This window comes from Hippichthys cyanospilos, chromosome 10 (genome assembly GCF_059441005.1).
Source record: "Hippichthys cyanospilos isolate Australia breed blue-spotted pipefish chromosome 10, RoL_Hcya_1.0, whole genome shotgun sequence".
NCBI lineage: Eukaryota > Metazoa > Chordata > Actinopteri > Syngnathiformes > Syngnathidae > Hippichthys > Hippichthys cyanospilos.
In genome coordinates this window covers 19,575,001-19,587,037 of record NC_142378.1, presented here as the reverse complement: position 1 = coordinate 19,587,037, position 12,037 = coordinate 19,575,001, and the positions used below count along the sequence as shown (strand labels likewise).

The 12,037-nt window shown below is 39.0% G+C and overlaps 1 protein-coding gene across 2 annotated transcripts in view; it reads right to left on the bottom strand.

The window, feature by feature from the left end:
* Positions 1-12,037, bottom strand: part of ttc39a (tetratricopeptide repeat domain 39A) — a 39,019-nt gene that overhangs the window by 13,688 nt on the left and 13,294 nt on the right. For both annotated transcript variants that reach the window (XM_088425080.1, XM_088425081.1), the window contains one exon: positions 1,051-1,182. In XM_088425080.1, coding sequence (XP_088281206.1) covers positions 1,051-1,182 — 132 coding nt within the window. The remainder of the gene's footprint in view (positions 1-1,050; positions 1,183-12,037) is intronic.

Genomic DNA, 12,037 nt, shown 5'->3' with positions numbered 1-12,037 from the left:
AGTTTGCATACATTGTTTTTGTGCTGTGTTTATTATGGACCATTTGCTTTCTGTTCTGTATTGATATAATTTATTGGTTAGCTCATTTATTTGACGTTCAATTGATTGATTGCCCTATTGAAGTCATGAGTACTTTCACAATTTGATATAAAATAAAATAAAATAAACACAAATAAATATGATTTTATTAACTTTTTCAGTGCCATGGATGAGAATTTCCGTCATGTAAAATACTTAGGTTGTGTGCCAATGAGAAGAATTTTTATCCACTACATTTTTTTTTTTTGATGAATGGATGGTTGACAATTGTGACTAGCGCTCAGAACACTGTTGTAAAGTACATACATACGCAAAAACGTATTTGGCCATCAAAAACAAACGTTGTTTACTGTTTTTGGTCATGTTTGATCGAAGGGAAGGACTGGTAATATGTTTCAGATGCCACTAAAAAAATATTAGTTTCAAAGTCACTGTGTGCAGAAAACACATCTTCACAAAAAAGCAAAATTTCTCCTTTTGTCCAAAATAGCTTGGGGTCACTCAAATGACCTATATTCAAACAGTGACTACCAAAAAATGGAATATGTCTGAATCTTACTTTCTTTTTCTCGATAAAGAATGGAATCCAATCTTTCATATGGTACCATCAATGTCTACATCGTCATACAATAAAATAGTCTGGCGGCTTTGAAAAATCCGTCAAAATGCTCAAAATCAGCTGCCACTCTTGGGGTTGCCTTTTCAGATAGGGTTATTGAGAGGGCACAGAAAGGGTTAATGACCCTAATTATTTCATGGAACCGCCTGCTGTCAGGCTATGGACCTCAAGGGGTCCGCGGGCAAGGTTAGTAGAACTACTGTGCTATGTAATATTTTAATGTTGGTCATTATGGTCTTGGCCATTCTTTAAGTGTAAGATTCTAAATCTACTTGCCAGTGATAAAAGAATTATTTGACTTTTGACTACAGTTTAGCTGTTGTGGTTAAAACATATAATATAAACGTATGTAAAGGCCAATATGACAATATATGTAAATCTCAACATCTCACCGCTGGCAAATAGCCTGTGCCTCCTTCATGGTGTTCCCTGCCTCCAGGATGTGTTGTGGTTCAAAGGTCATCATGGCCTGCATTTCAAGGAAGGTGGCGTAGGTCAGGGCATGATACATACTGTCTTTGATTCTGTGGACGTAAAAAAGCGAGGCAATGACGAAGCATGTTGGAACTGACGTGTTTGACAACACACTCATTGGGAGTGAATAAAATAAGAGATGGAAGCACAGGATAAAGTCAATATTAAATCCTTTAGTGTAATATGTGGGCATGTGTGAGATTGGTTAACACCACGCCCCAAGCACGCACACACAAAAATCCATCTATTTATACCTGTGTCTACTGGCCTGCCATGTCACACCCGCGAAACAAACTTTGCCCGCAGTTGTTGAGTGCTTGACGTCATTGTTGTTTTACTTGTTGTTCCAGTTGTAAAACCATTACCAAATAATGATTTCAGAGAAAAGAATTTGGTCCAACCAAAAAGCAACTTCAGGACAATGTTATGCTATGTGCACAAAAATGATCTAAAAACACACCCAATGAGCTACAGAAATGTGTCCATTGTTGTGAAGCAGCAGCCTAAAAAATAGACTTGCATAGACATGTTTTTGGAAGCTACATTAGAATTCCTCATTTTCACGAGGCTGTGTTGAAGAAAATATCTTCACGCCGAGGACTATTAGTCACCCCCACTTCAATATTGCAGCTATATCCAATGTTGATTTGTACACTGAAAACACCAACAAGACTCTTACTAATATAAATATGTTTGCTGACGAACTATCAAATAATGAGACCTTTTAGAAAAGACTGACTAAACCTGACAGCGCGGTAGATTTAGTCCGTCATGGCAATTGTCAGCTCTCAATCAACTGATTATAATGTGTTTCGAAGGAAACACAGTCAGCACCACTTTCATGACTTTCTTTGACCTCGTAATGATTGCCAATCATGGAGACATGTCATGTTCATGAAGTGAAATGCATGTGTACACAATCTGGCTCAACACATTCATTGTACAGGACTAACTTAAAAAGCAATGTTTAGAATTAAGTATTAAGAGAGTTTTGGTATTATTTTGTTTTTTTTTTAAATCTGATTTGAATGAAGAGGTCACTTGTACATAGCTGAAAAAGCATTCTGCAATGCCTTTTCTTCCTCAAGTAGCAAACAAGTGACGTCCTACAAGCAACCAATGTGGCATCGCGACGTGGTATAGGTGCCTATTACTCTGATTAGCTCTTAGTGGATCTTAGTGTTCCTGTGTGGAGTTTGCATGTTCTCCCCGAGCCCAAGTGGGTTCTCTCTGGGCACTCTGGCCTCCTCCCACACTCCAAAACATGCATGACAGGAATATTGAACATACTAAATTGTCCTTAGGTGTGATTGGATGTGAAAAAAGCATTCTGCGATGCCTTTTCTTCCTCAAGTAGCAAACAAGTGACGTCCTACAAGCAACCAATGTGGCATCGCAACGTGGTATAGGTGCCTATTACTCTGATTAGCTCATAGTGGATCTTATTGTTCCTGTGTGGAGTTTGCATGTTCTCCCTGAGCCCACGTGGGTTCTCTCTGGGCACTCTGGCCGCCTCCCACACTCCAAAACATGCATGACAAGAATATTGAACTTACTAAATTGTCCTTAGGTGTGATTGGGTGTGTGAATGTTTGTTTGTCTCTTTATGACCTGTAATTGGCTGGCAATCAGTTCAGGGTGTCCCCCACCTACTGTCCGAAGTCAGCTCGGATAGGCATCAGCAAGCCTGCGACCCGTATGAGGATAGGCGGCTTCAGACAATGGATAACTAATTTATTTTACGTGCACTCATGGCTGTTCTAACACCATTGAGGCCACTGCTTGATGATGCAATGAAGGCTTGAATATAACGCAATGAAGGCGGTCAGATTTTCCTCACTGTATGTTTTTGTTTTTATTTTTTTAATTGGATGACGGAAGTGATTTGGGTCAACGACAAAAAAAGAATGACCGACGGAGAGAGAAAACGGTCCAGGGGATTGCCGGACTGTAAATCACTGATCAGCAAACAAAAATAAATAAAATGCGCACCTCTGGTCTTTACCCTATTTTTTAAGAAAACAAGAACAGCTGAAGCACATACGTATTACTGATATTATATGTATTAAAAATCTTAATTTAGGAGTATAATGGAGTATACTGTGATTGAATTACCCTTTTAGGAGGTTGCTGATTTTAGCGAGAGTGGTCAGCATCATGAGGAGATTGTTTCAGGTTTTTTTGGTCAAAATATGATTTAGACCAATTTTACCAAAGTGACAATATTCAGTATAAACATGTACCTCTCGTTATTACTATTAAGCATTAACCTAGAGCTTTCCTGCAGCATCACATAGACACACTCACAAAGCTGCTCTAACTGAAAGCTGTAAAGTTTAAAATAAGATGTAAATCCTTGAAAGTCAGAAGGTTTTGGTGTTGGTAGCAAAATGTGAACCCAGGCAAAACTGTGCACACTGCTCATATGTTCTCATTTTGCTAAATGTGCCATGGACTGGATAATTATTGTGATACTTTGAATGAATTGGATTGAATTTGGCAGTGCCAGAGATGGGGTCCGTGAATGTTTGTTCGTCTCTGTGGGCCCTGCGATCGGCTGTCAACCATTTCAGGGTGTCCCTTGCCTACTGCCCAAAGCCTGCTGGGGTAGGCGCCTGCGAGTCTTGTGAGGATAAGCGGCTGTAGAAATGGATGGAAAATTATGTTTTTAATGGACAAATGTTAAGGTTGACCCATTCTTTTGTTCCCATATATAGGGGGGGCGGTTTGCCCTTTTACTCATTCCTAGGGGATGTTTTGGAGGTAATGACTTATTTATTGATTTCTCCAAAACAAAAGGATATAGTTGAAAATGCAAGCTAATGTGGAATTCCTGATTAAAAAAATTAATAAAATTGAGCGTGTTCATGAAAAATAGACCAAAATATTTCTACTACAACTACTAATACTGTACTAATATTACAAATTATACTATTACTAATGATAATAATAATGCATTATGTTTACTGTATATAGTGCCTTCTCATTAACAGACAAGGACTGCATTATTGTCAGAGAAGTCTCTAAAAGAAGACTAGGAATAGCCTAGCTGCTAAGCAGCAAAAAGAGTAAGTCAGACCAGCCAAGATTGACTTTTCTATACCATGGTAGAGGGAAAAAGCTTGGGCGAATGAACTCGTGGGTTCTCCCGCACTAATTCAACTGCCCAAGCGCCCCTGCCTTGTTTTTATTCATTCAACAAAGCATTGCACATTACAAGACATAACAAAAAGAGCCAGTCGGGCGCCACCAACAGCTGGGCCAAGGTCCCGGCTCACACTTTCCTCCGTCAACAGCTTTATCTAAGGACTGGGGCGAGATGAACTAGGACTGCACACATGGATAGCAATGCACACTATTCTAGACAAGAAATAAGCACACAAAGATAACAACCTAATATATGATTTCCTTCACAATTATTCACATACATATTCACACTCTGATATCAGTAAGCTACGTACAGTAGGTAGCCTGACAGAGGTGAGACTATCAACATGTACCTACGACCCCTCTAACCACCACCAAACATTCGCACCATTCATACAGCAGTGTGGGTGGCACTGGATGCAAGGTGTGGGAAGTGTCTTTACCAAGGACACAACGACCTGTGAATCGAGGGAAAACAGGAATTGAACAGACGAAGTGTAGGTTATAGGATGACTCGCTCTAACTCCTGAGTCACAGCTGCCACAATCCTGGTTAAAAGCCACCCTTTAAAATAACTCCTGACAGTTACAGACTGACAGAAAGCAGGGAAATAAATATAAGATAACGTATGTGGCAATGAGGTACACCCAGACAAGACACGAGTGGCTGAAGGGATCTGATTGGTGGACAAAAACAGGCTGATGAGAGCAAGTGGAAACAAAAACGAGCAGATAGATTAAGTGAAATAATGACTACATTAACCCAAACTACCTGATTTTTCAGAGTCCAAGTTGACCTCGCTTATAAGTCAACACTCTTTTTTTTTTTTTTTTGGGTGGATTTTACAAACACACCATAATAAATCTACCGGTGACTGTAGTGATTAGTGATAGATCATGGTTGTCCGATTATTACACATGGAATTACGGAACTTTTAGACGCATTCATTGTATATAGAATAACCTACAAACATTACGAAACATTATGAAGGGAGGGCCCGGAAACAAAACAAGTGCGAGGCAATGCACGCTTAGATGCCAATTACTGTCATTATTAAATTATTGTCATTGTCATTGTCTAACACATCAAATGGCTCCTCCCATTTAATTCCCGGACGTCTCTCTTTCCTGCTTATCATTTGTGCAAACGTCCTCGTTACTCTTCCACGGGTAGTCATCTTCGGACCTGTCCAATTTGTTAGAAATGGTGGTTTTCGGAGGTGATTTGCTAATCATTTTACTTGGGATATTATTCCAAGCTTTCTTTTCCCAAGTCTTGTGAGATCATAATGTGGAAGGTTGCCCTTCGCTGTTTCTCCCCCCACCTGTCGACATCCAAGCAGGCTTGTTCAAGCATATGTCCAAGGGCTGAAGGAGACAAGTCAATGCGTCTTTTCTTTTTAATATGTCAAAGTCCGCTGAAAAATGATCTATGCAGCCTCGTTATTGACAACACAGGTAATAAGGCGGTACTTGATCAAAGTCCATTTGAAAGTGGAAACACGCTAAAATGAAAGCATACTATATCGATTTATAAGTATATATAATCATTTTAAGCCTTGTAAATGACTTTTTAAGGCATTTTAAGCCTTGTAAATGATACTTATTTCACCTTGGCATTAATGTTATTCGAACACATATGGGGAAAAAAATGGTCCGTTTTGAGTTATGTGGATATAAGTAATGCCCCCCCCCCCTCAATAAGGGGGTTGAAAATGAGGGAAAAAAAATGACTTGTACTTTGAGAAAGGCGGAACAGTGATCCCTCCTACTTCACGGTCTCAGATATCGCAGTCTCAGTGCTTTGCCGGTTTTTCCAGAAAAAATTTAAAATATTTCAAAATAAAAAATAATTTAAAAAATGCGCCTTGCATTTCCGTTTCCATTTCCTGTTTTACATTCTCTGCGTTATTCGGCTGGTTACGGTGACGTAGTGAATGATAACGTAAACTCATATTTATAGTTTATTATCATTTATGTTGATAACGCACGCTACTGCCAATGTTCAGTAAGCGATGAGTGTTTATTCTTTTTATGTGTTTGTTTGTGTAGAGGTTGCACTTTATAGTTAGTAGTTGTTGTTAGTTGTTGCTAACCCGCTAATGTCGGCTAAAAATACAGTAAATTCATAGATTAAAGTTCGGCAAGTGTTTATATGTTAGTTGACTGACTTTAACATTGTTGTTGATTTATTATTCAACAGGTACTACATGATACACATACATGAGCCAAAATAAATGTGAAATTCAACGTGATGTCTTGCGTACTCTTTCACCGGAGTCTTGGTGCAGATAACCAGTTCTGAAAAGAAATTCTCAGCAAACTAAGTAATATTAGTTATTTAATGAATGTACAATAATGTTAATAAGGATCATGTAATGTTAAATAATAGGAGAAAGGAAATAAAATACGCAAAAAAATACAAAAAAAAAAAGGATTGTTTATGGTTACTGCAGCTATATTGGGGCGTACAGTTCTATAACTCTAGGAACTCATACCTTACTTCGCGGGTTTCAGACTTAGCGGTAGGTTGACACCCTCCATTAACCGTGAAGTAGGCGGATCACTGTATACATTAATCAAAACAAAAACACATCTTGACATCCAAAATGTAAGATACCTTACTTATTATTACCAGCAATATTCTGAGATTGAGGTTACAAAGCAGCCCCTTAAAGCGTCGCCTGACCAGGAAGAACTAAAGTGTCACTCACAGAAGGCAGAAGAACGAAGGGCTGAAGCTTTTAGGAGGGAGCTGTGAGATGAGTTGCATTGCTGGTGAGAAAATGGGAGAATTCCAAACATTTCACAGCAGCGCTTCCAAGTTTTTCAAGGCTGAGTGACGCTTTACACAAGATGCTGTGATTGTATCTGCCTCATAGTAAATGCAGATGCATAATAAGTGGCACAGCTCTGGATGTCTTAGTAACAATATGGGTGTGCATCTACTTCACGCTGAACTTCATATAACAAATACAATTAGGTAATAAATAAGCAGAATGAGTGACAAAGCACAAATTTATGACAACAAAGAAACCACAATATAACAAACACACATAAATTCTATATACAGTGGTACCTCTACTTAAAAAAATAATCAGTTCCGGAAGTCATTACATGACATAATGTAAGTAGAGCCACTTTTTACCTTTAAATAGCTAATCTGTTCCAAGACCCAAAGAATTCATGTCAATCCAGCGACGCGTATGGAGCGACGCGTATGGAGCGACGCGTATGGAGCGACGCGGAGCTGCGCGGCGTGTAATTTCGCCTGTCGCGTGAAGTTAAAGAATTTGAACTTCTGTCGCGTGTCGCGTTGTTACAGCCAATCAACTTCAGGACAGTTCACCATCTCACACAGGGGACAGGAATGAATCATGGCAGCCACTTTGCAGTAACCGGGAGCTATCCAACATGGCCAGCTTTCAATACAAAAACGGAGCCAAGCAAGAGCACTCACCTGGCTTGTAGAATGGCAGAAGGCAGAACTTGGGACAACTGGTATGCGCAGCGTTTGCTTCCTTTTTTAACAGCTGTTGAACCGTAGTTACTGTGCCAAGATAACGATAGTGCAGCATTGACAGCTCAGTATTTAACACGGTATCGGCCACTTGATTGTGACGTTGAAACTTTTTCATTTTATTTTTTGGCAGACGAGTATTGCCACAAAGCGAGGGACACGCAGTGTAAAAAAGAGTAAAGGTACTGTAGGAGAAAATATTGACTCTACTACATCCCAGAAAAGTGAAAGTTCTCAGCAATGCTCTTCTTTCCGGATCCACTGTAACGTGCACAGCAAGCTCAGCCCCCTCCCCTAGCGTGACAAAAAGTGATCATCTTGACCCCGCGACAAAACAACTCGCGTAGAGTATAAACGACGCGCTTTGTCGCATTCAGTGTGCACGTAGCATTTGGGTTCATGTTCTCTTTTCCTCGGGTTAATCAATTTAATTTGATTTGTTCCACCTGTTGTCCGCGTGTTCCCGCCCCCGTATTTCATCCAATCGATTTCCCTTGCCTCTTGTTTCCATCCAGCTGTTGCATGTTTCCCTAATTAGTGTACATCTATTTAATCCCCAGTTTTGTTCCAGTTATTTGTCAGGTCATTTATGTATTCACCTCGTTGTTGCATGTCGCTGTCATCCTCGTTCCGCATATACCCCAGTCAACACGTCTTCCCTGCTGTTTTCACGTGAGTTGATTTTAGTTGCGGGTTATTTCTGTTGCTACTTTTTACAGTTTTGTTCCCTGCTTTTGCCCGGATCTAGTCTTTATTAAACCTGCAATGTTTTAGCTCAGATCCTCTCATTTTCCTACATTTTTGGGTCTGCCTCCTTCCTCACCTCCACTCACCATGCCCCGCCATAACAAACGTAACACGAACAATGTTAGTCGTAGTTAATGTTTTAGTTTGTGTTTGTTCTATGGCATGAACTGTTGGTGGAAAAGTGTGAATGAAGCGTGCAAAGATGAAAAAGTGCAAGACCACAGTAAAAATCGGTGCACAAAACTAGTGTTTCGTTAGTGGACAAGCACGGCTGGGATATTAATAATTTACAAAACTGCATCATAAACTGTAACAAATAGACATCGCGGGTTGTGATGACATAATACATTAGTCTTTTTTGAGCAAGTACTCGTGTCTCATGTCTTATTAGATGCCAACAATGTCACCTTTCATATCGTGACTTTTCTTTCGTAACTAGAGACAATGATTTTCCTACAGAGACATTTCGTAAACTGAATTTTTCGTAACAAGAGGCGTTTGTAAATAAGAGGTACCACTAGTATTGCGATTAGATATTCTTGCATTTGGGGTGGCAATTAGCATCTAAGGGCAACACATGTACGCTATGGGGAGGGGTCTCCTTTAAAAAAAAAAAAACTCATTCCCTAACAACTACCAACACTCTCTAGGGCAGAGGGTAGGGAACGCCGGTTCCTCAAGAGCCCTATCCTGCCTATTTTCAATGTCTGCCTCACCTTTCACACCTGGTTCTAATAATTGGCTGATCAGCAAACCCTGTGGACACCCCTGCATTAATTACTATGTTTCCTTTTCCACAAATATTTCTCATTACAGATATGAAACAATCAGCTTTCAGATGGAAATTTCCAAATGTTGATTAACTCTTTCAGTGCCAAGCATTATTGGAAAAGGAGACCTCTAGAGGGCCAGTATATTTAGCTTTTTCACCCATCTTTAAGGGCCAACAGAATATTGTGTGCTATGTCTACTATGTACAGTAAATATGGGTGGTATCAAATGAAAGATTGATTTCCCTTCCTTACTTTGAATTGCATGTAGGTAATATCTGTGTTGTATATGTGGAACACACTGCCATCCAATGGTCACAGTTTTCATTACAGTGCTCAACTGGCTCATACAGTGGATCCTCATACGAAAGTAATCCTTTATAGTGTTGGGATCGTACGACATTATCGTTGTATGGCGGGCAATAGAAATCTATGGTAATTAGCTAATGCATATAAAACCCCCAGGTAAAAACATTAAAATTGTGTGTACACATCAAAAATTAGTAACAGAATAGTAAACCACAATAAATACGTTATTGTAAGCACTCACACAAAGATCAAGTCTTTAGCATATCGATATCTTGATGCCGACCAATAGCAGAACACCATCTTAGTGATGCCGAGCACCGACCAATAGCAGACCAGCATCTTAGTGACACCATGACGCCAACCAATAGCAGACCATTTTAGTGACATATGCAGTGGCGCATGTAGTGGCGCATAAGCGTGGTGCGACTTGCAGAGTCATACGCAGGCACGCACAAGTTTGAATTTTGTGATTGTTATTGATGCCGTAAAGTTGGAAAAATGCCGTGAATAGGGAATAAAAAAAAACATAGTATTCCACTTTGTAATGTGAAAAAAATGTAAGTCAGGGACGCCGTAACCCAGCGGTCCACAGTATTAGGTAAGAATTAGTCAAAGGTGTCAGCTACCCTCTATTAAAAAGAAAAAAGAAAAAAAAAAAAAAAGTATGATGCAAATTTAATCATTTATTGTATTATTGTTATTACTATCGTATTTTCCGGACAATAAGGCGCACTTGTATAAAAACTGCAGCAGCAAAAATTGTGCAAAAAAACATCTTTTGCCACGGATTAGGTGCACTGGACTATAAACCGCAGGTATATGGTGGTAATATAAAACTTGAAATTTTCTTCATGTATTTTTTTAAATGTCTACCAACTGCAACATCCTCTCTAACAGACTGAACATGCCTGCATATTTAGTCTCAATATTATATTCATAGAAAATGGATGGTCGGATATTACTAACAGAATACTGCAGAGTTAAATAGCAGTTCAAACTCGAAATCAATACTTGGATAGCATTCCGTCTCCTGTTTAATTGATAGATTATTTTAGTGAACATTGCACACACTGCAAATAAATCATATATACAATCATAAATTTATAAATACAATCAAATATACTGTATACCGTATATCAAATTTACACGTCACAAACTTTTATACAAGATCTTATTCAATTTAGACTTTTTTTTAAAATATAATTTAATATTTTAAAACTCTTTTTGAACAAGGCCGTTGATTCACACCTTTTCAGTTCTATTTCATAGTTGTTCCATAAACTGACTCCTTGAACACACATTTGCTTTACCGGAGGGAAAAAACAGATAAGCCGCACTGTAAGCCACAGGGCTCAAATCATGATAAAGTCACACCTTATAGTCCGAAATATACAGTACAACATGAACTCTTGTCCATGGCATTGACCAGAGCTTTTTTTTTGGCATATTTATTACTCACACAGGTTTACTAGGAGGGGATTTTTTTAAAGCATGGTGTTAGCAGTGTGATGGGCTGCAGCAGCTTTGCTTCCTCAGGTCCAGCAAAACTTGCGGTGATTGACGGAAAAATGACTTCCGCTGTTAGCCAGAAGATCCTGAAGGTGAATGGCTAGCCATCAGTTTGTGCCATCAAACTTAAGCGCTCTTGTATCATGAGGCAGGACAACTAAAGCATGTCCAGAATAGTTCAAACAGAACAAAATTAAGGTTTTAGAGTGAACTTTCTCAAAACATTGTACTGTGTACATAATGCATAATCCAAAAGCTGAGGTCATTAATATAAGAATAGTCCACAATAGGGGCACACAGTATTCCATATTCTACAAACACATTTACTGCTTCAGAGGACAGAATAATTCACTCAATCCTGACTTTGCTTTGAGAGAGATCCAAGATAGGACCACATAATCAAATCTGGCCTGGGGATTTATCACATCACTCAGAACATTTCAACTCATCTCATACCAAAAACATAGTAAACTCATTTTACTGTAGATAGCAGGCCACTCAATACAGGAAGGTGCTTTTTGAATCCAACCAGCGGTAAGAAGTAGAAAATGGGCGGATGGGAGAAACTTGTGTGAATAAAAGTAAGTCTGTCATGAAGAAAAGCAGTCAACAATGTGGTATCTTGAGGAAATCGTGTTAGTTACCGGATCTGGACGCAAAAGGTTTAAGCGAAAACAACTCCAAGCAATATGTAAACGTGATGCCAATGTCAATGTACGTTAAGTTTACCTACTGAAGGTCAAAATACTGTATACAAGTACGAAACAAAAATACCGAAATTACAGTATTTAAAAAAAAAAAAAAAAAAAACTTGAACATTTGGATGTCCTGCAATAGCATTAAGCATTTTAAGGGTAAATAGGGTTGATCGCAATTCTACAAACGAGCTACTTTGACGACACTG